Source organism: Siphateles boraxobius, unplaced genomic scaffold (genome assembly GCF_051911475.1).
Source record: "Siphateles boraxobius isolate OS27281-9 unplaced genomic scaffold, OSU_SipBor_1 1, whole genome shotgun sequence".
Taxonomy (NCBI): Eukaryota; Metazoa; Chordata; class Actinopteri; order Cypriniformes; family Leuciscidae; genus Siphateles; species Siphateles boraxobius.
The window spans coordinates 24,416,988-24,443,347 of record NW_027508699.1 but is presented as its reverse complement, the minus strand read 5'-3'; the positions used below and the strand labels follow the sequence as shown (position 1 = coordinate 24,443,347).

At 37.1% G+C, this 26,360-nt stretch overlaps 3 protein-coding genes across 5 annotated transcripts in view; 1 reads left to right on the top strand and 2 right to left on the bottom strand.

The window, feature by feature from the left end:
• The window catches only part of colec12 (collectin sub-family member 12), a 40,826-nt gene extending 27,097 nt beyond the window's left edge, over window positions 1–13,729 (bottom strand). The window contains exons 1-2 of the mRNA XM_077230207.1: window positions 13,158–13,729; window positions 10,021–10,071 (exon numbers count right to left, since the gene is read on the bottom strand). Coding sequence (XP_077086322.1) covers window positions 10,021–10,071; window positions 13,158–13,164 — 58 coding nt within the window. The 5' untranslated portion in view covers window positions 13,165–13,729. The remainder of the gene's footprint in view (window positions 1–10,020; window positions 10,072–13,157) is intronic.
• A 2,058-nt stretch (window positions 13,730–15,787) lies between these two features.
• On the top strand, window positions 15,788–24,717 carry clul1 (clusterin-like 1 (retinal)). 3 transcript variants are annotated; one of them, XM_077230124.1, is made up of 9 exons: window positions 15,788–15,883; window positions 18,107–18,228; window positions 18,337–18,485; window positions 18,612–18,782; window positions 19,268–19,703; window positions 19,839–19,961; window positions 20,440–20,660; window positions 20,871–21,049; window positions 23,235–24,717. In XM_077230124.1, exons 2-9 carry the CDS (start codon window positions 18,126–18,128, stop codon window positions 23,248–23,250), a joined length of 1,398 nt encoding a protein of 465 aa, XP_077086239.1. In that variant the 5' UTR covers window positions 15,788–15,883; window positions 18,107–18,125; the 3' UTR covers window positions 23,251–24,717. The 3 variants fall into 3 exon arrangements, with proteins under 3 accessions (XP_077086239.1, XP_077086248.1, XP_077086230.1); XM_077230133.1 differs by having other exon boundaries at window positions 15,799–15,883; window positions 18,087–18,228; window positions 20,446–20,660; XM_077230115.1 differs by having other exon boundaries at window positions 15,799–15,883; window positions 18,087–18,228.
• The window catches only part of yes1 (YES proto-oncogene 1, Src family tyrosine kinase), a 37,223-nt gene continuing 34,739 nt past the window's right edge, over window positions 23,877–26,360 (bottom strand). The window contains exon 12 of the mRNA XM_077230101.1: window positions 23,877–26,117. Coding sequence (XP_077086216.1) covers window positions 25,909–26,117 — 209 coding nt within the window. The 3' untranslated portion in view covers window positions 23,877–25,908. The remainder of the gene's footprint in view (window positions 26,118–26,360) is intronic.

Below are 26,360 nucleotides of genomic sequence, written 5' to 3'. Positions count from 1 at the left end.
TTGCAAGAGCTCACCAAAATTGGACAGTTGAAGACTGGAAAAATGTTGCCTGGTCAGATGAGTCTCGATTTCTGTTGAGACATTCAGATGGTAGAGTCAGAATTTGGCGTAAACAGAATGAGAACATGGATCCATCATGCCTTGTTACCACTGTGCAGGCTGGTGGTGGTGGTGTAATGGTGTGGGGGTGTGTTTTCTTGGCACACTTTAGGCCCCTTAGTGCCAATTGGGCATCGTTTAAATGCCACGGCCAACTGATCATTGTTTCTGACCATGTCCATCCCTTTATGGCCACCATGTACCCACCCTCTGATGGCTACTTACAGCAGGATAATGCACCATATCACAAAGCTCGACTCATTTCAAATTGGTTTCTTGAACATGACAATGAGGTCACTGTACTAAAATGCCCCCCACAGTCACCAGATCTCAACCCAATAGAGCATCTTTGGGATGTGGTGGAACAGGAGCGTCGTGCCCTGGATGTGCATCCCACAAATCTCCAACGACTGCAAGATGCTATCCTATCAATATGGGCTAACATTTCTAAAGAATGCTTTCAGCACCTTGTTGAATCAATGCCACGTAGAATTAAGGCAGTTCTGAAGGCGAAAGGGGGTCAAACACAGTATTAGTATGGTGTTCCTAATAATCCTTTAGGTGAGTGTATATATGTGACAACTGAAATTAAGTTCAAAGTTTAAGTAGCCTACTAAAAATGAAACTACAAAAAAACATTAAATAAAACAAATGACAATAGCACATAACAGATTTACTAAAACAAACAAGTTTAAAACTGAAAATATAAAAGTGAAACGAGTATGTAATTAACACATTCTATTGTTGCATACTGCATCTGCATTCTTAACATATACAATCGATTTTTGTTTCGAAATCCCTAGTATCTAGTAATTTTGAATGTTTCACTTATTTAGTTTAAAACAGATGTTACATACAGTATAAAAAATGTATATAATATAAAGCAGAATTCAAACGTAGTTTAACTTAACAGCCTCAAGGCTAAAACATTTTATTTAGAGAGCGTCTTGAAGGACTCCTACTAATGACCTCAGATATAGAAATCATATTACGAAATAAAGGTTTGCTTTCAATCTTTTATGGTTATGGTTTTATAAGGAACAGAGAGGAGACTGCTAGGGGCTAATAAAAAGAACACCTCCCACAAATGCACTGCTGCCTGAACCGATTTTCAATACGACTCATTGCTCTTGACAGTAATGTGATGTCATCTAAATGTATCCAAGGAGATTCAAAACAACCCCCTCATTCAGTACACTGTAATGTTCTGGAATACGGCCCTGTCATTTCATGACAGAGAAAGTGTTGGAACCCTCTGAGCTATTGCAGATTATTTTTGGGTCTGGATACATGTAGTCATATAAATGTAGTACCTCTCCTCAGGGAAACTTGAATGATAATTGAATTGTTATGTACATGTTTCTTCAATAATACATAAGCAGACGATAAGAGTGTTACCACAGAGCCATAGAGTTATATTACACATTGATTATGATTCTGAGTAAAGAGGGATACAGATTTTCTTCATGCACAGTTACCGGGTGACATTTGTTTCATATCTACAGTCTCAGAGGCATGATCTCATTTCGTCAGTATGTTTGCCAAAGAACATGCTTGGAAACAAAAAGGCTAAATTACAGTAAATTACAGCACTAAACAATGATCCTTCAAGGAATTAATGGCATACTTCAGAGAAAGTCAACAATTCCTGCATCCAAAGGGATAGTTAAAGGGATAGTTCACCCAAAAACGAAACTTCTGTCATTAATTACTCACCCTTATGTCGTTCCAAACCCGTAAGACTTTCATCTTCGTAACACAAATGAAGATATTTTTTATGAAATCTTAGCGATTTCTGTTCCTCCGTTGATAGCTACACAACTACCACTTTGATAGTTCAAAAATAGATCATAAAACAAATCCATATGAATCGAGCGGTTTTGTCCAAATTTTCTGGAGAGACACGATCACTTTAACAGACTGAATTTAGGCTTTTATTCACATAAACATTCATCAACTCACACATCAGTTGTGGTAAATGGAACCTCAAGGATGTTCACTTCACGTGTGTGAACCAATGAGGTTCAATCTCGTGTTACACAGTACGTTTAAGCTTCCGTAAGAACCAATGTGGGGTTTTTTTTGCGCATCAAGCAGTTACGGGTGAGCTTCTGTTTATGTTGGCAGATCAATGTTTATACGTGAATAAAAGTCTAAATTCAATCTGTTCATATAAAGCGAGTCTCTTTAGCAAATTTGGACTGTACCACCCAATTCATATTGATTTTTTTACAAACTTTTTGAAGCACCAAAGTGGTAGTGGATGTCAACAGAGGGACAGAAAGCTCTAAGATCTTCGTTTATTTGTGTTCTGAAGATGAACGAAGGTCTTACAGGTTCAGAATGACATGAGGCTGAGTAAATGATTACAGAATTTTCATTTTTGGGGGAATCCCAAAACTATCCCTTTATAGCCATTTAGAATTGTAAAACACTTTCTTCTCTTCTTAAAGGCACAGTTCATGCAAATATGTAAATTATGACATTATTTAATCTATGGCCTATCAATTTTCAGTTAAACACAAAAATAGAATTAGCTGTAAAATTGTTGTGCAGTCCTGCCATACAACAACCAGGGGCAGTCAAGATCAAAAATGGATAAAAACTCAATTAAAGACCACAAAAGACAACATTAGGTGGATTATTTTTATATTCTATTTATTAATATTTTTGAATTAGTTTATTTTTACATTTTCATTTTAGTTTAAGTGTAGCCATTTTATATTCTTTTTTATATATCTATTTTTTCTAGCTTTTTATTCTAATTGAGGTGAATGTACAGCTGAAAATTGATGAATAATAACCTTATTACATTATAATGTCTTTTGTTCTTTTTGGAGTTTGACAACCGTGGTCACTAAGGACTATGTAAAGGGTCTTTAAGAAATTCCTTGGCTGAACTGTCCCTCTAACCTCTTTACTGTGTTTGGAATGTTCTAGCAGGCGGGAGGAGTGTGGGTCGGGGGTTTGGAGCAGGAAAGGTTCATGCTAGTGGGTGGCCCACCGCAAGGCCTGGATCCTGACTCAGCAATCAGCAGCCGTCACAGTGGAAGGCTGTTCGTTACAGCAGCAACTAAGCTTAGCCTGACATAAGCCAGAATCGCCTAAGAGCACTCACAAGCTTCATCACTTTACGCAGCCAATAAAACCACCAAGCTCTTTAATAAACTTCCATGCCAGGCATGCTTGACACGTAACAGAACAAAGTGCAACAAACACCAGGAAAACGGTGCCACTCCACCCATGGCGTAAATGACTGAAAAACAAATATAAACACTAATTACATTGGAAGACATAAAAAACAAACCTCAAAATGAAATGGGGATGTGTTCGCATTATGTTACAACACTGAGTGGAGCCATGTCCAAATAAACTACAGAAGAAAAATACCTTGTGCCATAGTTCAAAGTGATTACAGTCCAAATGTCAGTCATCAGTGGAAGAAATCCTTGCTTTTTCACAATAATTTATGAATGCTTATCTGAGTTTAATTACATTGAAAAAGTAAAAAAAAAAAGTATCCTGATCAAGAATAATACCATGCATCAGTTCCCTTGACAGCCAAAGTAATCAAAGTCTCAGAAACAAAGGCACTGTGCCTCTGTCTTGGCCAGTTCCGCAAAACAGATTGCCAGTAAGTAGTACTCCGAGCAAAGGAAAATACTACATCTTTCTTTCACTCTACCTTTTTTTTTTAGGTCAGGAAGCGCAGAGTTGATTTTGGCTGAGTTGGGAGCCAAAAGACTTTCATTAATTTATCAGACCCAGCGCTGCACTCGGGGCCTGTCTTTTATTGGTAATGCCAAAAGAAAAAAGTTGGTCTCCATCAGTGACATATATTGTTTTTGAATGAATGCCAGACCCTGTGGAGCAAGAAAAGGCACAGAGTCCATCCATCATTTTGGTGTGACACCCTATCATATGACAGCATGTTATAGGCAAGAACATTTCCGAAAACCTCCTGCAAGAGTGGACGGATGCTAACTAGACCCACTCTCCTCAAACAGTAGTGTCCAACAGATGGTTTGTTTTAGAAGCTGAATTTATATCTATTTGTCCAGAGTGGAGAAGGAGAGCTTTGGTTGCATTCCTTGTTTACGCAAGGAGACCGCCACTCCTGATCTGTTCCCTGCCATACAAAGAAAATTGACTACTGAGAAGCACAAATTTAGTCAAGGCCTTCAACAACAAGTCAATTCAACATAAACAAGTAAGATTTACTCTAAATCTTTCTTGTCACTGTGTAAACTACATTGTTTCACAAAGAATTGTCTAGTTCAGATTTGTGTGGCTGCTTATCTCTCTTCCAAAGAATCTCCACCACTGAGAGCTCCACTAAAGGTGCTTTTAAAGAGGCGAATTCAACTGGCCTGACCCAGCGTTGACCCAAGCTCTTTCCAGAATCCTTCCAGCCTATGCTATGAACCTCCTCCTGGGAAGCGGCCATTTGTGGAAAAAAAAAACCTGTTCTCTGTTGGAAAACTGTGTGCCATGCTCATAATCCAGGCTTGAGAGATAAGGATAAAATCCTCCAGACCCCCCTAACAGCTCATCCCGCAGACCCTGTTGGCCATCTACCTCCATATCCTCCTGGTCTCTGGACATATATTGAAAACACAAAAGCACATCACGTTTCATGGCAGCATTACAGAACACCATGAAGACCCAGGGGGGTGCATTAAACAAGTACTCTGAAAACATTCTCTTCTAGTAATAAAAGACTTGAGCCAAATCACAAACACTCACTCTGGCACAAATATAATATATCAAATGCATCTACTACAAAACGTAAATAAGAGCAAAGACAGATACAGATACAAAAAAAGAGACAGATTTACTAGAGAAACAAAATTTTGTAAGATAAGACTCACGCTTACTTTCCAACTTTCTAGATTTAGTTCAATTTATGCTTTAAAACAAACAAACAAAAACAACGATAAACTAACAAACATTATATCCTGAACGATTCTTTATTTAATTGTTTTTACATTTGGTTATGGTTTCTTCTTTTCACAGAAAAATATAGAAACAGGTTATTACTTGTTAATTTTTTCAAATTGTGAAGGTTCTTAATAAAAAATAAAATAAAAATAAAATATATGTTTTTTTTAAATATAAAACTATATAAATATAAAAATGTATGTGTGTGTGGTAAACCTTACGTTATGGGGACAACATATTTGGACATTTTTGGGTCCCCATGAGGAAAACAGCTTATATGTATAGTATAAATCCTTATGCCAATGAAAAGTCCCCATAAAACATGGAAATCCAATGTGTGTGTGTGTGTGTGTGTATTTGTGTGTCTGTATGTGTAAACAATTTTTTTTTATCTGATCCAAAAATACAGATTAAGAAAATGTATAATTTGTTGAGTGAAACCTACATCCTACTATTATTTTTCTCATCAGATTTACTGTGAGCACACAATAAATTGTCACGGTCTGGGTTGGAGGAAAGGAGTGAGGACTCAAGTGCACAAACAATGAGGCCTAGTACTTTTTGACTCTTCTCTGGTATTATAGTTTTTCAAGATGGCGTAACGACATGGAAGGCTCCGTGGACCTACCCGTCACATGTATATAAAGATAATAAATTCTTCGTTTACGAGGATAAGTCAGATAATTGGCAGAGGTATTTGTACACCATTGAGGACATATTTATGAATAAAAAATTGGATTTTAGATAATAAAATACCTAAAAAACTACACATAGTCCCTTTAAAAAAAATATATTCATTTATTAAAAAATACTTTTCATTATGCCAGTATTATTAAGAAAAATTAGTCTCTCTCTTTTCATACCCTGTTCTTCAAGTATATCATGTATTGAGTTCTCTCCTTCCATTTCCTGCCAAATTCTTCTACTATCATTATGTTTCTCACATACAAAAAGTACATGGTTTACATCTTCTTTGTCTCGGCATTCTATGCATAAACCAGTACCATTACCTACTATTTGTAAAGTAGCATTCAATCCTGTGTGACCTAGTCTAAGTCTGGTATAGACCACTTCTTCCCTTCTGTGTAAACTCAGCGAAGTAACCCTTTTCCCGGCACAAGCACATGACATGACACAAGCACATGACAAACCTGGAGTGTTAGAGCTCTGTCACTAAATCAAGATATAAACTAGACAGAAGTGACAGAACTCTGACATAAATAATAACTCATGCTCTTTACTACCAGACTTTGATTGCAGTATTGCTCATTTCTCTTCAAAATGATTTAAAATGGTTTATTTCTGTATTTCCTTACATCTACTTCCTTCCCCATCCAGCACTTTTTCCCAGTGGCATTGAAAACCATCCGAAAAAAACATATTTCCATGTCAACGGCTTATAAAACAGTAAAAAGGATCCCTTCCGCTGAAGGATAAAGAGTAACTTTTGCCATATATCTGGCAGCACTTTGATATTTTGAGTGAAGGGGAATATAATCAACTTAATAGTGAAAATGTGTTAAAATCAAACTCTATGACAGATCCAAACAGACAAGGTTGAATGTCTGGTTTTGCCACAGAGAGAGGCGGCTAGAATAGTTTCCAAGCTTTCCCACTTTCTGTCTATGACTGCACTGGCTTAGCGAAAAGGGGTGTGTAACCACTTTATTTAAGAGGGTACACACCTCTATATGGACCTCACAACCCATCTGCCCCTACACTCTTGCGCTGACGCAGCAGTTACACATTCTGCTGGATTCCTTCAAACCAACTTCCTCACTCGTTCCCTAAACCAACCTCATAGCCATCAAGCCAAGAAATGAGCCTGCATAAAAAGAAACAGTTCAGTGAGTAGTGACTACCATGCATGTCAAACCCTTGTAAATAATTTCTGTGTACTATGGGACAGCAGTTCTGCTCAAACAAACATATTTCAATGTAATACAGTAGCCACCATATTTCTTCCATTCATTATTGCCCAATGAAAAGTTTTAATCCAATTAAGCTCTAAAGACTCATCAAACCCCTAAACGTAACCCTAACTCTGACTTGATCATCATAAAATCTAATTTATAAAGGAAACCTAACCCCAAGTGTAGACTATAAGCCCCTTAAATCACCTGTATTCCGTCAAATTAACGTAACACTCCACTAAAGTGCTCAACACTGATGAGGTGCATGACAAATTCACCTGGTACCACTCTTCTGCTGTGACAAATGAACTGTGGGCTCGAGACCAACCAATTTTAAGAGCTGCGCTCTTAATGTTCATGACCTTTATCAACCCATTCCTCTACCTCAGTGGTCAACCCACACATTATTACTCTGGATGAAATGAAATCTAAGTCAAACTGGGAAATAACTCATGCTTTAATAACTGCTAGATGTATGGTGGTAGCTCAGACAGAAACCTGAAGCCTTTTTCTTGACCACCAAAGACTATTACAAATGCTTTAATTTAAAGGTAATAAACTATAGAATTACACAGTTAATGTGATGTGTTGTTGGAGGCATCTCTTGTGGGATAGGGTGGCTAAATAAAAGAAATAGCTTCTTAAAATGAAGAAGGTATGAGATATAAAGTAGATGCTAAATGAACATACATCTTCAACATGCATTCCTACAGCATACACAATGCCTTGACATTTTAATAATATTCCCCTGTACTATTGTATGTGAGTATAGTTTTTTAACTCGGGATAAATATTTTCATGTTATGGCCAATAACTGATAAACAGTGGCGTCATGCCCATTCAAAGTGCCCCCTCAGATTTTTCCTCCCTGATAATTTTTTTGTCACAACTTTATTCCTATGCTCCATAATTAACAGAGCCTATAACGACTAAAATGTATTCTTCTGGATGTGTAATAAATCGGTCAGCCCGCCCCTTTTTCCTAATATGGTGTCTGTGTATATCAAATCTAGAGCGCTACACGCGTAGCGTTCTAGAATCTTTGCTGTGTATGTTCAAGCAACTCGCACGTTGAGCTGGCAATGTTTTACAGATGGTCTTGATGTGGTAAGTGGGCAAAGCAACAAATTGGCATTGAATTAGTTATCAGATGATATTAAAATGTAGTGGGATTATTTGTGGTTGACCTGGAAATTTTAACTTGATCAAAAAGTTATGGATTTGATATTAGCTGTGAATTCAGAGCATTAACTTAAGTTGTGTCAGTGTAACGTTATCGATAGCTAGCCTAGTCTAACCGTAAACTAGCTGTCAAACTTCTTTCAAAGTCCTTCATCACATATTAATATTAAAATAACTTAATTTCAGAGCACCACAAAGTCAGACCTCAGCACCTTTATGTAACTTTAATGTAAGATCATTCTTAGGTCACATACCAATTTAAAATCATAACATAAAAACTGCAATGGTACTGTTTTTAAAATCATGTGCAGTAGGCCTAAGTGTGTAAACATGCTTTAATGAATTAGACTTCAAAAGCTTTTGAATTTGAGCTTACAGTTCTTTCATCAACCTGTCTTTTACATAAACTTACAAAATAGCTACTTTAACTTAGTCCTCAGATAGAGGAGGGTTGCTGCTAGCTCCGTTAAGGTATTTCTGTCCCTCCCAAACTGCATTAAAATGGTATGTTTAGCAGCCAGAATTTAAACATTTTCAGGGGGAGAAACCCCCTGACCCCTCCTAACATGATCCATATCACCCGTCAGAAAACAATTGCAACGTCTCAGATTGTGCCCCCCCAGAATTTGGCCTTGCATGATGCCCCTGCTGATAAATGTCCAATATAAAAATTCTATATTGTTTCGTCTAATAATAGTTTAAAAAATCAAATCAGATGTTGATACTATGGAGCCTTGAAAAAAATGAGATGGGAGGAAAAGTAATGTCAATTTTTTTCCGTTCTCTCAATAATGTTTTGCATTCCACTGAGAAACTTCGCAAATCCTTTTGAGCTCTTTGCACTTGAATGCAAAGTTTTTGGGGGAAAGCAAAGGTTTTGCAAGCAACGCAAAATTTTTTGGGGGAACGCAAAACATTGCCGAGAGAACGCATAAAAACCCCTTATTTTTCCACCCATCCCATATTTTTTTTCCCACCACCATGTCCCTTTAGGCAATGCAAAAACATTTCCATGTTTCAAATGAATTTAGGCAACACAACATTATAATTTACAGTATGAAAATAGATATTCATTTTTAGATTAGAGAATTTAACAGTGGTAATAAGTATTTTTTTAAAGTAAAAAAAAAAATAACAACAACTTTAAAAACTTTAAAACTTTAAAAGCCAACTGTGCTGTTGCCTCACGACGGCCGTGTCTCGGCAAAAAAAATAGTTCGAACACTCCGCAAAGACTTCATCCAACTGCCAACTAGCATGTGTGTTCTGTGCCTGCGTGTCAGGAAATAACGTCTATATCAGCAGGTATAAATAGTCTATATTCATCATTCAAAAAGGGAAACCGAAACACTCCAGACTGCGGATATACAAACCGTAAACAAAGCAGTGCTTGCTTACCAGAACACACCTCAAAAACTAGCCCGACAGACACTCGTTCAGGCCTAAGCCCTAAGTGAAAGCATCAAAGTGAATAATATGACATATAGAACTTCACAATCAAATCCTCAAGGGAATCTGTTTCATGGGACTAAAGACAAAAAGCAAACCATTCAAACATATTTTAAGTTTAGAATGATCACAAAACAGTCAAATAAAAAAGTAAAGCAAGAACTGAGGCATCCAGATCTATTCATTAAACATCCGTCTGATGGGCTAATGATAATAGCACATGTTTAGAGGGGGAAACAACTGCGGCAGACACCAGAGCATGACCTTGGGTAACTTAGAATCAGCTTTCCTGACTGTAAGTTAAGGTCTAATTCACCTTTCAATCACTAAAAATATGTCCAAGCTGATATATGGAGAAGAATGAAGAAAACGATGAAGAACATCTCTATCGATCATGAATGGCCTTCAGATTCATCAGGCACTGCAATACACTTACCAAACCTTTTGTAGCCAAAAGACTGCACTTCTTCTTCATCATTGAAGTCGTCTGCAAAAGCAACAAATGACAATGATATTAGTATTGCAAGTGCTACATGCCTGGTAATCACATGTCTTAGTATAATATCTGACACTGAAATATAATATTACAATTATAGCAAGACTGTATATATATATATATATATATATATATATATATATATATATATATATATATATATATAAACACATTGAAATTTAGTTTAGGTTTACGCTATACATTCTGCCATTCAAACGTTTGTGATCTGTAAGATTTTTTTAAAGATTTTGAAAGAAGATTTTTTGCACACCAAGGCTGCATTTCTTTGATCATAAATAACATAAAAACAGTAATATTGTGAATTTTTATTTTAATATAGAGAAATCATTTTAACATGCTGATTTGATGCTCAAGACTTCGACATTGTAAATGCCTTTACAGTCACTTTTGATCAATGTAATGAAAGTATTTTTTAAATCTTCTTTCTTACAGTACCCCAAACCTTTGAATGGTATTAGTGTATATTACTTTAATAAAATATTATATATTAAACTACATTATGCATTATAAACCAAACACAACAAACTCTGACATTTCATAACACCAAATATATGACAGTATTCATAATGTTCCAAATAAACAATGTCAACATATCATGCTGAGATAAATAACATAAACAAATACATAACATTAGCTTTGGGAGTGATAAAAAGCATGTGGTCTATATCTGATTCTTGAAATAACACTGGCCAGGATGGTCTATTCATGAGTTAACTAAACGATACCATCTTCTACTTCCTCTTCCTGTCCTGGAGCGCAGTTTGCCTTAGAGCGCTCTCTCATGTGGCTACCATGCTCATGGGAATGGAGAGGGGTGACTCCAGGCGGTTTTATGTGTCATTGTCCAAAGCCAGAGAAAATAAAGAAGGAACACATGTTTCTGTAGTTGCAGCCCACTCCCCCTCACACTGATACTTAACCAGAGGAAGAACCGCAGGTGGGAGGGGGAACAGTCCGTCGAGAAACCCTACAGAGTGCGACCTCAGGTCCAAAAATCCAAATGGACAGATATACATAACCCATAGAAACCTCAGAGTGGAAAACTAGGGAACAAACAGGCTTGGGACAAAGAATTGAGGACTGATGCTAACAGCTATTTCAGTCTTTTCGCTGAAAATAACAACACAACTCTGGGAAATGCACAGGAACAAAGCTCCCACACACCCAAAAACCAACATTTGTATAAAGCCACAGCAATGAAACATGACATTGCAAGAGAAATATTGCTTGAAATAAAACCTTTAAAGTTAAAAATGTTATGCATGGAGAAGAATCACAGAAGACCACAGATGACCCTTACTCGGAGGAACAGCATTTCACTGTGTGTGGTCTGAACACCCTTATTAGGTTATTTCCATGTGCCTTTTGCTCCGTTTACTAATCATTAATATGTCAATGCCTTAAATTGATTCATGGTAAATAAACATTTATCTAACCAAATGATGAACCAAAAACAACTACAGTATCTCATTTGTTTGATGTCTAGCCAAAAACAAAGCAAACCACAGTTTGTTACTTTTTACAAATATACATCAGTGGGTGAAAAATACAACATCCTGCTTTTAGATACAAATTCAGAAGTGATTTGTTTGGGAACTGCACTGCAGATTCCAGTTGAAGCAAGATTCAGTAAATGTAAAAATGTCATAGAGTCTCCAATGAATCACATGCCTATTGTTTTCAGTTCAGTGTGAATTCAAACAAAAGGCGTTCAGATTTGAAATTTCCACTAGATGGCAGCATTCTGATTGAAAATTAGAACAACAGTGAAATGTTGCATAACTCATATGGCACAAAAATGTGATGTGAAGGCTTGTTCTTTGTCAGAACATCTGGCCATTGGACATCCAAAAAGAGACGTAGGGGTTGTTTTTACTGAAAGTGGCTGTGTGAGTCACATGTTTAAATTCTGCTGTGCAATCAAGATGGGAAAACCTCTTGGCTCTTAGAAGAACATGCAAGTTTCAACAACCTCTGAAAATAGAGGACCTTTTCATTTTTAATTATATAATTCTGACTCCATTTTCCTCAGCTCAACTGACCTTAGAAGTAAGAGCACATGACACTTTTAAAGTTACCCTCAGTACATTTTTGTTGTTGTTAGTCATTCCAATACTAGTGTTGTTAAAGTTTATACTTAGACTAGCCAGGCATGAAACATTTTTTTGCTGCTGCTCATTAACAATGAAGCTGTTTGTTTACCTTTTGGTCTGTTTTTGCTTTCTATTTTTTTTTTTGAAAAATAGTTGTTATTTTTGCACTCTTTTTGAGCACTGACAAAAATATAGCTATATAAAGTAAACATAATTGACTAACACAGCCATCATGTGACCTCAGCATGGCCGCATCCATTAGGGTGGACCTACTTCATGCAGAATCAAAAGCTGTTTTTAGAAGACTGATATATCTTATGTCAGTGTACATTATTTTAATATTAACATAATATTGACTAACATTCTAGACAATTTTCAAAAGTGCTGTTGATTTATTTGTGTGTAAAACTTTAGGCTGCATACCAAAAAATAGTGAGTGCACCTTTAATAATAATAATAATAATAATAATAATAATAATAATAATAATAAATCCAAACTCAACATTGAAAACTCAACATTAACACTTTAAAGTCTCTCAAGCTTAACAGAAAATTTTCAGAAATGAGAATTCACATATTCTTCAACCCTTAGAGGAACGTCTTCACACCCCGCCAGATGTTTCATTTGTAACGTGGCCACGCGTTTTCATTTTTTTAAGATAAAAGAAACAGTGTTACTGAACATCCCACACAATAGCCGGTCAGCAACACAAGGTTGTGTGTGTATATCCTGGTATGCAGCTGTTTTATGGCAGTTCAGCCAAACAATCCGCCAACCTTAGACACCACGAGCAGTTAATCGCAACCAGATGTTTCATGCACTGGACTAACTCACATTCCTCTTACAAGAGAAAGAAAAGCAGAAAACTGAAGAGCGAAACGCGTGGATACACTCAAGAGACTTACCTTAAAAAGCCAAGCACTAAAATGTGTAAGGAGAGGGTCATTTGAAATGCATCTTACCCTTCATTGTGGTAAAACTATGGTACACCGTTCGATCCAAACGTTCACATCAATCTCATGACAATCGCCCAGACTCAAGAATAGCGCTCGCGCACTTCCACGCTAAAGTTTCACAGATGCGAATATTCCACCTGAAACATGCGTAGTATGGTTTTTACCCCCTCAATCCCTGTGACTGACGCTAAACTTATATAAAAAAAAGTAAGACACAAAAGGAAAAAAAACTCGTGGACACCGATGTTCAATAAATCGTAGCAAACTGCGGCTCAAGACGCAAACTTTTTCCCTCTCTCCATGAGAACGTGTTCACGAAGGAAATTCACTTGAGGTGAGTGAGGACTGAGGAGGATGCCTCCTCTTCTGCTTGTTGGCTGCAACCTGAGAAGAGAGAAGTTGGGAGTCCGCAGGGTGTTTGTTAGTCCGCTTGTTTTCTACATGAACTTATTCTCCTAAAGGAACCCATGCAGGTAAAAATCATCAGCAGCTGCAGCCTCCTCTACACTGAAGCTCTGAATATGCTGCATCGCATCTGGAGTTAAACGTCCTCTCACATGGGAGGGTCTTACACACGTAGCACGAGTTAGTTATTGTTGGGTTTAGAGTACTGTGAAATCTTAACCTGTAATAAGAAACAGTATAGAAAACATCAGGCTACTTCTTAAACTACTATGTAGGCCTATTTGTGTCTACCCAAAGCTCAACATTTTAAAGATCTTAATGTATTTTAAACTGTTATTCAATCGCTGTTATTATGATGGCTTAAAATCGGTTAAAAGTGTGCTATGAAGTTTAAACATTGTGTAGGCTCAACTTTGAGACAAAAAAAAAATTCTAATAACAATGTTAAGCTTCTAGGCTACTGGCCTGGGGTTTGTTGTCACACAATAAAGTTATATATCTGTAATTTTAAGGTTTGAGCCATGGCAGGGTTAGGGTTTTGCGTGTTATAATTGTTTGACTTTAAATTTATCATGAAAAGCTTATGATAGGCTGTTTAAGGCAGTTACCACTGTGATCTTATGAAACATATTTCCATTACAAAAGATCAAGATGTGTTCAAAAATATAATGCATAAAACACATGACCAACACCAAAAAATTATGTGTTTTATGACAATAACATTATCATAATAATATAGATCTATATAAATGCTTCATTATAGAAAGTGTTGCTGAATCTTTTTTTCCCCCCAATCAGTTGGTGTGTTTTTTTCAAAATAAATTGCTCTGAATCCCAGGACTGCCAAGTGTAAAGTTCTTTGCGTGCATTGACTGTTGCTCAAAATTGCTTCCACTATTGTTCCGCTCCCTTCAGGTTTAATAAGCACACAGCTCATTTCGTTCTTTCTTTGCATTTCTCTCTAAATCCCTTTGCCACAGGGATCCGTGATTAATTATTTGACATCCCACTGGATTGTTCAGAATCGTGTGATCTGTTGCACCACACAAGTCTAGCTGGCCTGAAATGTTTTTCCAACTTAACGAGGCTAAGCACTAATGTAAAAAAAAAAAATACTCTACCGTATTAAAGCTGCACTGCTGTGCTCTGAAACTGACTTTATTTGCCCTCTTAAGTATCTGGAAGCTTTTGTGCCAGAGCAGGTGCCTTATCCATTTTTATTTACCTTAGAAATAAACATTTACTATCAACTTACTAAACTTTACCATGGTAAACAAAGTTTCGGCCAAAATACCATAGTTGCTACAATTATAGAAATGAAACAAAATTATTCTGAAAGCTTCTTACAGTATTTGAAGGACATCCAATATTAATATGGTTTTACTGGAAAAAAAATTCATTTTCAAGGTACCTGTATCATTTTATACTAAACCAATGTTTTCTTCTCAGTTTCTGCTGTTACATGCATTCTGAGGTTCCAGTAATTCACCCTCAGTCTGCCAGCCACCAGCTCTTTGGCAGTAGATGAGCGCGACAGGTCCAGATAGGGTTATGTGAAACAGGTGTGTTTAGACTTAGCCAAGATGGACATACCAGTGACCCATATTGCTGTTTCTCATTAGAGCTTAGAAAATACTATTTTCAGGGTCACAAGCCCTGAAGAGAGGGGCACTTTTACAAGGTCACGGTGCGCTAATGAGAAATGTGAGGGGAATGTAGGCCTACCACAACTTTGTTGCCAATTTATGCTTTGAGGTTGACAAGGCTTTTTTTTAAACCTTGTAATATAGATGCAAAACTATTTAGACTTTGTCAAAGTTATCATGACAAAATAAGGATAAAATAAAATGTATGCTATAACACAATTAGCATACACCACTTTTACTATGATTTTGTTTTAGAAATGCATATTTTTAGATCACAATGTTATAGTATATTTCACAATGTTACTAGTTTACTATAACATGGTGATATATATATATATATATATATATCGTTATTTATACATATATACATAGCCTATATATAGTTATTATACATTATATATAGTCTATATATATAGTCTATATATATATATATATATTTGTTTGTTTGTTTATTTATTTATTTATTTATTTTATACATTTATTTATATATAACTATTGCGTATGTCTGAATTGGTTGGATTACATGTTGGACGGCCATAACCTTTAAATGCTTTAATTGGATTGTCTCTGGTTCTACATATAAATAGAAGCGTCCAGGTAAAGATAAACAACACACCTTCACTGTTCACAGGAAACAGCATCAATCACATTGCATAGTCAGACATCAGTTGGATATTTGTGGTGAGTTCCTCTCCTATAATCTTTATGATGTTAGATAGCTCTGTTTATGTAGCTGTTTATGTTTATAATACTTTAAGTTTCTGAGATGTTTAATTGGCGAGAATTATATAATCACACAATGTTTTTTGCTGTGGACAGAAATCAAATATGACAAACATAATTTGCCATGTTGATATATTGATGAACTAATGATGATCTAATAACAAAAGGATTAATAATGAATATAAGCAATTAGGCCTGCACATACTCTAGATAATGTTAGGATGTCAGAATAGCGCTGATTTTATAAATGCAGTATAAAGTTAGCTGCATGTAAAGTTACCTTTACTTGTTCATTACTTAAGCAGTTATTCTATGGATTTAAAAGCACAGCCTATTTTTGACTAATGCAGACACTATTGTGTAACACCCTGCTGATCGAACTGAGGTGCAAATAATGGCAGAAAATGATGTAGGCCTATTGATTGTTTTACCAGCACTCAGACATATGCCATATGATGTGACAGCTTTACAACATTAGCTTTTGACTTCAACTTGCCAAATGTGGCGGCTCTGTTGTGTTCATTTGAGACAACAGATGGCCATGAAGTAAAGCTGGTGAACTTGTGAACCTCTGGTGGTTTTTCAACATGTTTATTGAATATTTAACTTTGTTTTTTCTGTATAATCTCTATGGATTCTTTTATAGTGTGAGAAGAATCAGTATATAGAATGCTTTGCCTTCAATAACACCTCATATATATCGGTTTATAGTCACAATTGTTTGGCTCAATATATTAAGTCATAGCACATTCTGTAATGTTTTAAACTGCCTAATAGGCTATTACAGATTCTGCCTCCTCCTTAATCCCAGAAAGAAGCTTCTAGAGATCAATTGGCTCTCTTGAAGTGGAAAACAGATTAGATACATAGATAGTTCACAAACTGACCACATAGACTAAAGAATGTCAGAGATTGACTAGTTACAGAGATGTATTGCCTGAAGATGATATAACAGTGAATTTCATCTGAACGGTTTTCTCATAAGGTGCAGCGCCACACAGTGGTGTTTATGGGTATTTTTGGATTCGATGCGAATCTTGGTGTTTCCATCAAGTGTGTTTTATACAATAGGCCTATCTCAAAATTCGCATACAAAGGTGGATACCAGCTAACAATTTTTGGTATCCAGAACTGTCTTTTTTAAGGTTTGTTTTTGGTTAGCCAGGAAAGTTTTTACAGTTCTTTAGCCTCAAATTACAATGACTTCAATACAATATGGTTTTTAAAATCTGAAATGTATTCACTGACATTAAAAAAAACGAATAAACAATGATTTGACTTAAAGTAGATCATGTATAGCCTACTTCTTATCACTGAATTGTAGCCTACAGCTAGCGGGATGTGCTTCTTTTGTTCCGTAAACTTCTCGATTAACATGTTCTCTTCAATAAGGCTGTCAAATCTATTCGAAATCATATTTACTCTAATATCTATATCAATTATAAGTAGGCCTAATTATTCAATAAAGAGATCGATAAATAACTATTATATAAGTCAATCAGCCGGTAAAATGATTGAAATTAAAAATTAAAAACGCGAGTGCGCGGTTTTCTGTGGTAGGCAGGTGAAAGCGCGTGCTGGAGAAGCGCGTGCTGGAGAAGCGCGTGCAGAGCAGAGGCGCGCAGTAAAATGTAGATAGAAAACAAACCCACGAATTTATCATTACTGTGCTTTTCACACTAAGCTTAACCTTGGCTTAATATTTTAGTTATAAAGTTTGATTTATCTAACGCGTTTTGATTTATCACGTTTCAACTAGCCTATATAAATACAGTCTATAACCCAAAAATAACCGATATAGAACGTTCTGGGAACGTTACTTTATGGTTGCAAAAAATAAAACCTAAAAATAATTTGGTTTGAAATTTGGTTCTCAAAAAATAAATAAAAAAAACAAACAGGACCCAAATAGGCCTACTAATGTTCTGTGTTTGCTGGGATGAACACTGACTGGGGGAAAAGGTGAGAAAAGTCAAAGATGTTTAGTTGTGTACTACATTGCCAATTATTACCTTTCAAAAATCACCTGCAACCATTTAATGCAAGTCTCCGAACCACCTAGAGCACCTATAAGAAAAGTAGGCCTATTGTTTAGTCCAAAAAAATAAATACTAAACACAGCATCATTCAGAAAAATTAAATAATAATTTGTAATTTACAGGTATTGTTTTTTCTTTTGAGCGTGTCAAAGTTGCTGAGGATGAGGGTGTTGATCTTTTCTCTGGTTTTACTGGCATCTCTGGGGGCCTTTCATTGTGCCCCTGATACCACCCTTCCTCCAATATTAGCCAATACTCTCAAACGTGAGTGCATCCTATATTACTAAAGAGCTTCATATCATAAATGAATACACTAAATCCAGGGAACAATCTTCTGACATCTAAATGTCCTGAAATTTGATGGTCTTTTAGGCCTGTCTCTGGAAGGGGAGAAGCTAGTGGATCAGGAGGTCAGCAAGGCACTGTACGGAATCAAGGAAATGAAGGAGGTGATGGCCAGTAATGAAGAGAAACATGCAAACCTCATGAAGTCTCTCGTGCATAGCGGGGAGAAGAAAAAAGTCAGTGAACAATCTTTTTTTTTTTAAGAAACTAAAATGGATAGTTTTTCTACTGGTGTTTAAACAAAAAACAAAAAACAAAAAAAAAATGTAAACATAATATTAAATGCCTTCTTACACCATCAGGGGGCAGCAGAGATTGCACAGAATGTAGAAAAGAAGTTGAATGAAGCCGAGCAGCAGTGCAAAGAATCTCTAAAGTCCTCCTGGGAGGAATGTCGACCTTGTCTTGAGGACACCTGTAAGAATTTCTATACGAACACCTGCCGCCGGGGATTCGCCAACTTCAGTAATAAGGTACAGCATTCTCCTCCACTTTTACCATTAGGTTAACTACTGAGTAGAAATAGTCTTTGTTACACGTTACATGTGCTTTCTATAGTAGTAACAGTAGGTAAATAACAATTACATGTAACTTACCTTAAACCCGACTTTAATCATAACCCTATAGAACATGTAGTTAAATATTATTACATATATTACATTATAATGCATAGTTACACTGTCACATGGACGCCTTAAAATAAAGTGTAACCAAATACACCATATTTATCTGTGCTTGATTCTCACTACATAAAATCCGAGTACTAATACAAAAGTGGTGGTACAATGCACTTAAAACAAATTATATTTCACACGTTTAATAATTAAATAATTACTAAAAATATGTATAAATAATTTAACATTAATTTAATAATTTAAATTTAAATTTAAAACTTGCAAAATAGTAGTGGGATACAATGAAATCAACTTCAGTTTGACTATTTTTCTGTTTTCCACAGCTACAAAACTTCTTCCAAAGACTGAGCTCTCGCTTTGGCCCTCGTCATGCTCAGGATGAGGTAGCGTTGAACCAGAGCGCAGAGAATCCTGACCTGGAGGTGGTGAGAATCGAGGACTCCTTCAGCAACCTCCTCACTAAAGTGGGAACCCTGGTCAATCGTAGTGCAGTGCTGGTCTCCCACTTTCACCATGAGCTGGACCAGGCCCTACGCAGAGCCTTCAGCCCTGAGCTTCAGGAAGACAAAGAGAGTGAGCTGGCTCTCAAGCCTGCCAACAAAGCTCTGGATTCTGCCTTTCTGGAGGGTGTGGGCCTGGACGATGTGCTGGAGTCCTTCTTTGACTTTGGGAGAAATGTGTTGGAGGAGTTTGGGGCCGTAATCACAAAAGCCTTCAGTGACATTCCTGATGCTGTGGAGGAGACAGCGAGGGAGGAAGGTGCATTTGGGATAGATCAGTCAACCAAAATTCTGTCATTTACACACACACAAGTTTATATAAAAAACAAAGCATTAATGTCCGTTGGTGTGAACAGGCCTTAACTCTCTCTACATGTGTCTGTATTTACCCCAGAGAGGAAACTCTTCCCTCAGATTCCGCCGAACAGGAGGCTGTGCAGAGATCTGCGCAGACAGTCCTCAGAGTGCTGGCAGCTGCAGAGCAAGTGTGAGGCCTGCCAGGGAACCTTGTTTACTGGTAAGAGCACATGCTCACATCAATTAGTCAAATGGATAGTTCTCCATATATAAATCCATGTAACCTGTGTTCCAGCTCTTTAGAAGTGTGAGTCAGAGAGTCAGAGAGTTGATTTCGAGAACTATGGCAAACCATTTTAGCTTTTAATTTACTTGTCGTAATTGCATTTTTACTAGTAACAATTATGATTAGAGAGCTCTACAAATTAATTTTTACAAGTCATGTCTCCATTGACTTACATTTATTTTTAATCACACAAGCTCTACAAATTTTAGCACACAATAACATTGTTTATTATAAGCACTTGCTGAAGTTCCTCTTTGCTATTATTATAATTGTGGTGTTGACAAAACCATCTTTTTCGTTCTAGTTATCGTCTTTGGTGTGAAAGGACCTTAAATGACAGATTTTTCATTTTTGCTTAAGCTGTCCCATTAACCCTTACCAGTCATATTGATCATGTCAAATGCTTATTGAGTGACAGAATGCCCAAATGTAAGAGAGTTGCACATAGAGTTGGATGAGGTCTCTCAGCTGTTGGAGGCGTCAAAGCAGCAGTATGAGGAGGTGCTGGGAATTGTGCAACGTCATACTGACGACACCATCAGCTGGCTCAGCAACATGGCCTCCGACTTTGGTTGGGTGACTGAGATCGCCAATAACAACACCACTCCTGAGAGCATCTTCAGCATTGCCACGGTGAGACACTAACAAAAAAGTAGCATGGTATTGCCATTGATTTTTAGGCATAGTAACATGGTAATACTATGGTATTTTGCATATGTAGCACAATGGTAATAATTCAGTAGGTAAGAAAAAGTGAAAAACACAATAGTGGTAGATTTACCCAAGAAAATAGGTAAAAAAATACTAATACAGATACTAAATCTGTTGACCCCAAACAACAAGGTGCTGGCACAGACTGAGGAGAACAGCAACACTCTGGCAGCAGTCACCACAGTGGAAGTGAATATTCTAAACTCCCCCACTCTCACCCTGACTGTTCCTGCGGGTCTCAGGCTGCAGGATCCCGCATTCATCCAGTATGTGGCACAGGAGGCTCTTGGCTCTTACAAGCAGATGGCCAGGTCAGACACTTTACACTTAAACAATGTCAGAATACTTCTCACTCATCAGCACACATTTCACAGGGACAGGTTAATATCTCAAAGAGAATACTCCTCAGTTCAATCACATGAATCAGTTCTCAACCAGGGGGTGACAGGATGACTTAAAGGTATTTCAAATGTTAAATGAACAAATAAATAACCATTTAAAGTCTACTGTATCATATGTGATGCATGCATTGCTCAGTCCTCTAAATTGTCAACATGATCCAAACCTGAAAAATCCGTCGTACTTAAACCTCTACATGTCTTCTGCACTCTGATTCATCGCTCATAGTTTTTTAGGAAGTTGCCCCAGGCTTTTGGCGGATGTTTATTTGTTTTCTCAATCTTCATTGTACTGTATTGAATAATATGTTTGCCTCCCAAAATGAAAACTAGCTTTGATCATAAAACTAAGCATTTAAATATCATCTTAGTAAGACATATTATTGAGAAACAGAGTGACAACTGATATTTATATTACAAGCTATTAGAATTTAATCTTATACTTTACTATATAAAAAACATCTGCACCACATTGCATTTTTTGCTCTGTTTGGGCTCCTGAATAAAATTAAGCTGTGGAAGCCCTAAATTCTCACTATATCATACTATACCACTCAAGTGTGATACAAAAACATACAACATATGCAAACTTTGCTTTTTTGATTTACTTTTATATTTTGTTATACATGTTCTAACTGTTCCATTTTAAACAATTAGATTCTTTGATAAGGAACCCCTTGAATAATTATTGTTTTAATGAAGAACAGAGTTCAGGGGACCTTCAAGTCAAAAAGTATGGCAAATGATTTTGGTGCAAGAACCAGTTTGTTTTTCTGTAGACTATTGAGTCTAAATGCCTGTTCATACAAAGGGCGATAACTATAACGATAAAGATATAGTTCAATTTAAATTAATCATTCTAAATATAAAAAGAATAGCAGAGTCCACACCACAAGTATAACAGTAACAGCAGAGAGGAACAGTATCGTTGGAAGCACTTTCAGAACTTTTTTTCCCCAGCCGATGAACGATCAGAGGCGGACAGAGTACACAGCTTCATTACTTAAAAGTAAAAGTCAGATACCCCTTGCTAAATTTTACTCAAGTACAAGTAAAAGTACTAGCACAGTCAGATGTCTACTTAAGTAAAAGTACTTGTTTTTAAAAGTACTTGAGTATCAAGAGTACATTTTCTAAATATTGCATTACTACTGCCACAGTTAGGGTGGCCATACATCCGGATTTTGGCCGGACAGTCCGGATTTTAAGCCCCCTGTCCGGCGTCCGGCGCAGCCTCAAGCCGGACACTCATTTGTCCTCCTTTTTGGAGTTGCGCTGAATTGTTTAAAATAATTAACCTATAAAAATCCCGGATGTTGATAGCGGTTCCCCGATGCCCGTAAATTAGTTAAAATCTCCTGGAATCTAGAGGCGCGCATGCGAGACAGAAAATAGCCTACTGAATGTGCTCCAAACCGTGTAGCGCGCGCACGGCAGAGAGGGAGAGAGCGAGAGACCTTGCGTGCCCTAGCCGTGAAATGACTTCTTGCAGGTTGGGATGTCTGTGTCCTCCTTTTTGGTGTTACGGAAATGACCAGCCTAACCACAGTGCTTACATTTATGTACAGAAACGTCCTACATGGAGTTATGATGCAAATGGAAATGAAAGTAAAATCAAGTCGTTTTCATCTTTTTTACCATGTTGCTTTATTTAACATTTAAGAAAATTTAAGAAAATTCAGAAAATTGAAAGTCTGGCGAGGTGGGGCCACGGGTTGGGACATTCCCGGGATGGACCTGCTGCGTCTTCATCCATTGTTTCGTCTCTTATCTAAATCTGACCATGGAGTTGACTTTGGCGGAAAGCTGAAGGTGATTGCTGATAGGCTGTCCCAATCAGTGGCGCCTGCACAATCCAATCACGTTTTGGATCGTTGTTGTTTCAGGGTGACGATAAAAACATTGACAGTCCAAAGAGCTCAAGATATTTATATCGACAGACGACAAACTGCAGCGCACACCAAGAATAATCAGAACGATATCGTCTGCTGGGGTGGACTGGACTCTAATATAGTTATTGTTCTTGGTGTGAACGTGCCTGCCCTTAATGCTCATATATGACTCGGCTCTAACAATGTATTTTTTCTTTTTTTTTTAGGCACGAGGATGTGTAACCAAACTAGAAGTCATCAGTTTTCATCCAAGCACTAACCTGCTAAAGAGTAAACCACTATATATTGTGTGTTTTCTTGTATTTTATGCATTGGGCTTAGTTAAAAAAAACAAAAACAAGTTATTGCAAGTATTGTAATTTATTTATGGTGTGATGTGACTGGTTCCAAATAGCTGCAATTGAATCTTGTCTTGTGTTAATTGACTTAAACATCATCAGTATGTCCGAAATGTATTTACAATATACATATATATTTAAATATATCACTGTGTGATTGTAAACTGGCATTACTTAATAATCACTGCTTAAAATAATCATTTACTTTTAGTGCAAAACCATTTGACTAGTTACTTGCATCAAAAGGACTATGTGTGTTCACTTTAAAATGCTATAATCGTTTAATTCAATTATTGGGAATGTTTCTATGCAATCCTTCTAGTATTATGTACTACAAAAGTCATACATGATTACCTTTTTTCCTCTCATGTAGAATAGGGCTTCCATATGTTTCCGTTCAGTCCCAGTTCAAAATGATCCATAAAAATCCTAAAAATGTTCAGCTGATAAAACTATTTCACATGTCTGAACAAAAACGCAAATCATGATTTGCAAATAACCCACATACACTTAAAATCAATACGTAAAACTTTATTTTTTACTGTACAAATTCTTCAGATTAGTAATCGTTACCATTTTCACAACAATGTCATTAAAACTCTGCAGCGGAGACCATCACCTCATATCAGAGTACTTTCTTTTTTTGACACAAAGAACAAAAATCGATAAAAGAGTTTTGCTCAAACTTGCCTGTAGCCCTTGAAAAACAGGAGGTGATGATGGGAAAGATGTTTAGGTGATGTCCAGGATACAAAAAAGTCCCTAGTACAAAGGGCTCACGTACAGGAAGGACAAAAGCAAGGCCTCCCTCTCTACATATATGAAAAGCTACACGACAAAGGGGAGAAGAAATCAACAAATTAACCCTCCAAAAGATATCCGTCTGATTCATCTCAAGTGCATTAAATTCCTTGTCACGGATTAAATGAACCCGTTACAGAAAATACATGACCAAACTCTGACATTAAGACTAAATCTGTAATAGTGGTGCAAAATCTGATTTCTATTTTACCCTCTCCATTAGACTTGTACCATTTTTCTTTTTAGTGATTTCATCAAACTTTGGTTGTTAAATGGTCTTAATCTGTAGTACCTGAATATTTCACAGTGATCGATGCCTAAACAGGAAATGCAACGACTCCACCAGCAGCAAACATGGTACATCGTGGTGAACGAGTTAAAAGAGGCTTCATGCAATTCTGATTCCGGTTCAAGAAACTTGCAAAAGAGTCAAAAACAAACGGATCTGTTTGAAATAATTTGAGCAAATTCACATTCATATGTCAGAATGAAAAAAACATGGCTCTCTTGAAATATATGTGTATGAAATAAACTGTGGAAGATCTATAAATCTCTCTGGTTCATTTATTGGAGTGTACATGAGAGAACAATGAATTTGTCCCAAGAGGTTGGCAACACTACAAATGTGTTGGCACGAAAAACAGAAACCTGGCAGTGTTTGGTGCTGATGTGTGTAAAAAAGAAACTCAGGCATTGCTGTTGTGATAACAGCAGCGTGAGGAATGATGTTTGGACTGCTCAGGTCTGTTTTTTTGTTAATAAAAAGTTTCTCTTCTAAATTACTGTTGAATAATTCAAGTCAAAAATAATATTTATAACAATGATTTTTTGCTTGAAAATTGGCAGCTGGCTGAAATGGCAAATGGTCGTCAGAAATGTTTTTGTGAAGGCTTTTCAATATGAATCATCTCCCAGGATATTAATTCAAGCTCTCATAAAGATTGAAACTGAAATTAAGAGACCTACTAAAAAAACATCATGATTTGCTATAAAAGTGTTTTAGTGAAGAAAAAATCGGCCCCTGTAATCAATCGTTCGCAAACTTAAGCTCTCATACATTCAGAACGGCTAATGCCCTCATGTCTCTCTCACTCTCTCTCTTTTTGTCTTTCTCTAACTTCCACAGTCCTGTCCCAGAAATTAGGTTCAACCGTTTCAACCACAGTTATTGGTCACTTTTAATAAACTACTCAAACTACTAAAAAACTAAATAAAAGGGAAAAAGACAAATGACCAACGTTAAAATAAGAAAGACTGATTTTACAATAGGATTTAACGTTCAGGTGAAAAGAATGCAGACAAATAGATAAACAAATAAAGAAAAAAGCTGATTTTGTGCAACTGTGAACCAGCCATCAGCACGAAGCTCATCTCTTTTTTTTTCACAACTCTCTCTGTCTGCAATGCAGGGTATCAGCCCAGCAGAGTTTTGGGAGCATGACGTGGTCCTGCTTCAAACCCCCTAGTACACACGTCGCCCCTCATCAACTCCACCACACACACATCCTCAGGCAAAGCACAGCCTGATGACAAAAGTCATGCTGTGGAAGATGTGTTTTATCTGCTAATAGAGTTTTTACACTTTATTCTTGACTGGGAAAAGAAACAAAAACAACCACAAATCTCTGTAAGGACAAGTGTGCAGGGGAGCTGTTGGGAGGAAGTGCCACACTGGGTTTGAGAACCGTCCTGGTGGCTTATTAGCACGTGGTGGTGAGTCTCTGGGTCCCGTAGAGGGTCTCTACAGGTTGTCTCCGGGCTGGTACTGTGGCTCAGTGGCGGTAAAGTAGTCCTCCAGGAAGGACTGGATGTACTCGAAGGTGGGCCGCTCATCTGGCTCTTTCTTCCAACAGAGCCGCATCATTTCGTGTAGCGACTCCGGGCAGCCCTGAGGACACGGCATCCTGTAGCCCCGATCCACCTGCTCCAACACTTCTCGATTCACCATGCCTGAAAAACAGTTGATACAGAGTCAGTTTGTCCAACCGCCCACTGTTCATCATGCAGACTGCCTCAGACAGGATATGAGGGGTGTGCAATTACTGCAGACACTTCGCTTGGTGCCCACAGAGGACAGGAGTGTTGAAGACAGAGGGGACAGACAGTCTGGTGGTACGTAAGAGGAAATGATATGTAAAGTAGTAGATTGCCTGTGTTCAAGAGCTCTCTTACGGGAAAGAGACTTTTCCTGGG

Excerpts from the sequence above, each read along its gene's own strand:
- clul1 (XM_077230124.1), top strand. The coding sequence starts at position 18,126 with ATGAGGGTGTTGATCTTTTCTCTGGTTTTACTGGCATCTCTGGGGGCC. Across the intron at positions 18,486-18,611 it reads ATAGCGGGGAGAAGAAAAAA|GGGGCAGCAGAGATTGCACA; the intron begins GTCAGTGAACAA and ends TTACACCATCAG. Across the intron at positions 19,704-19,838 it reads GGAGACAGCGAGGGAGGAAG|AGAGGAAACTCTTCCCTCAG; the intron begins GTGCATTTGGGA and ends TATTTACCCCAG.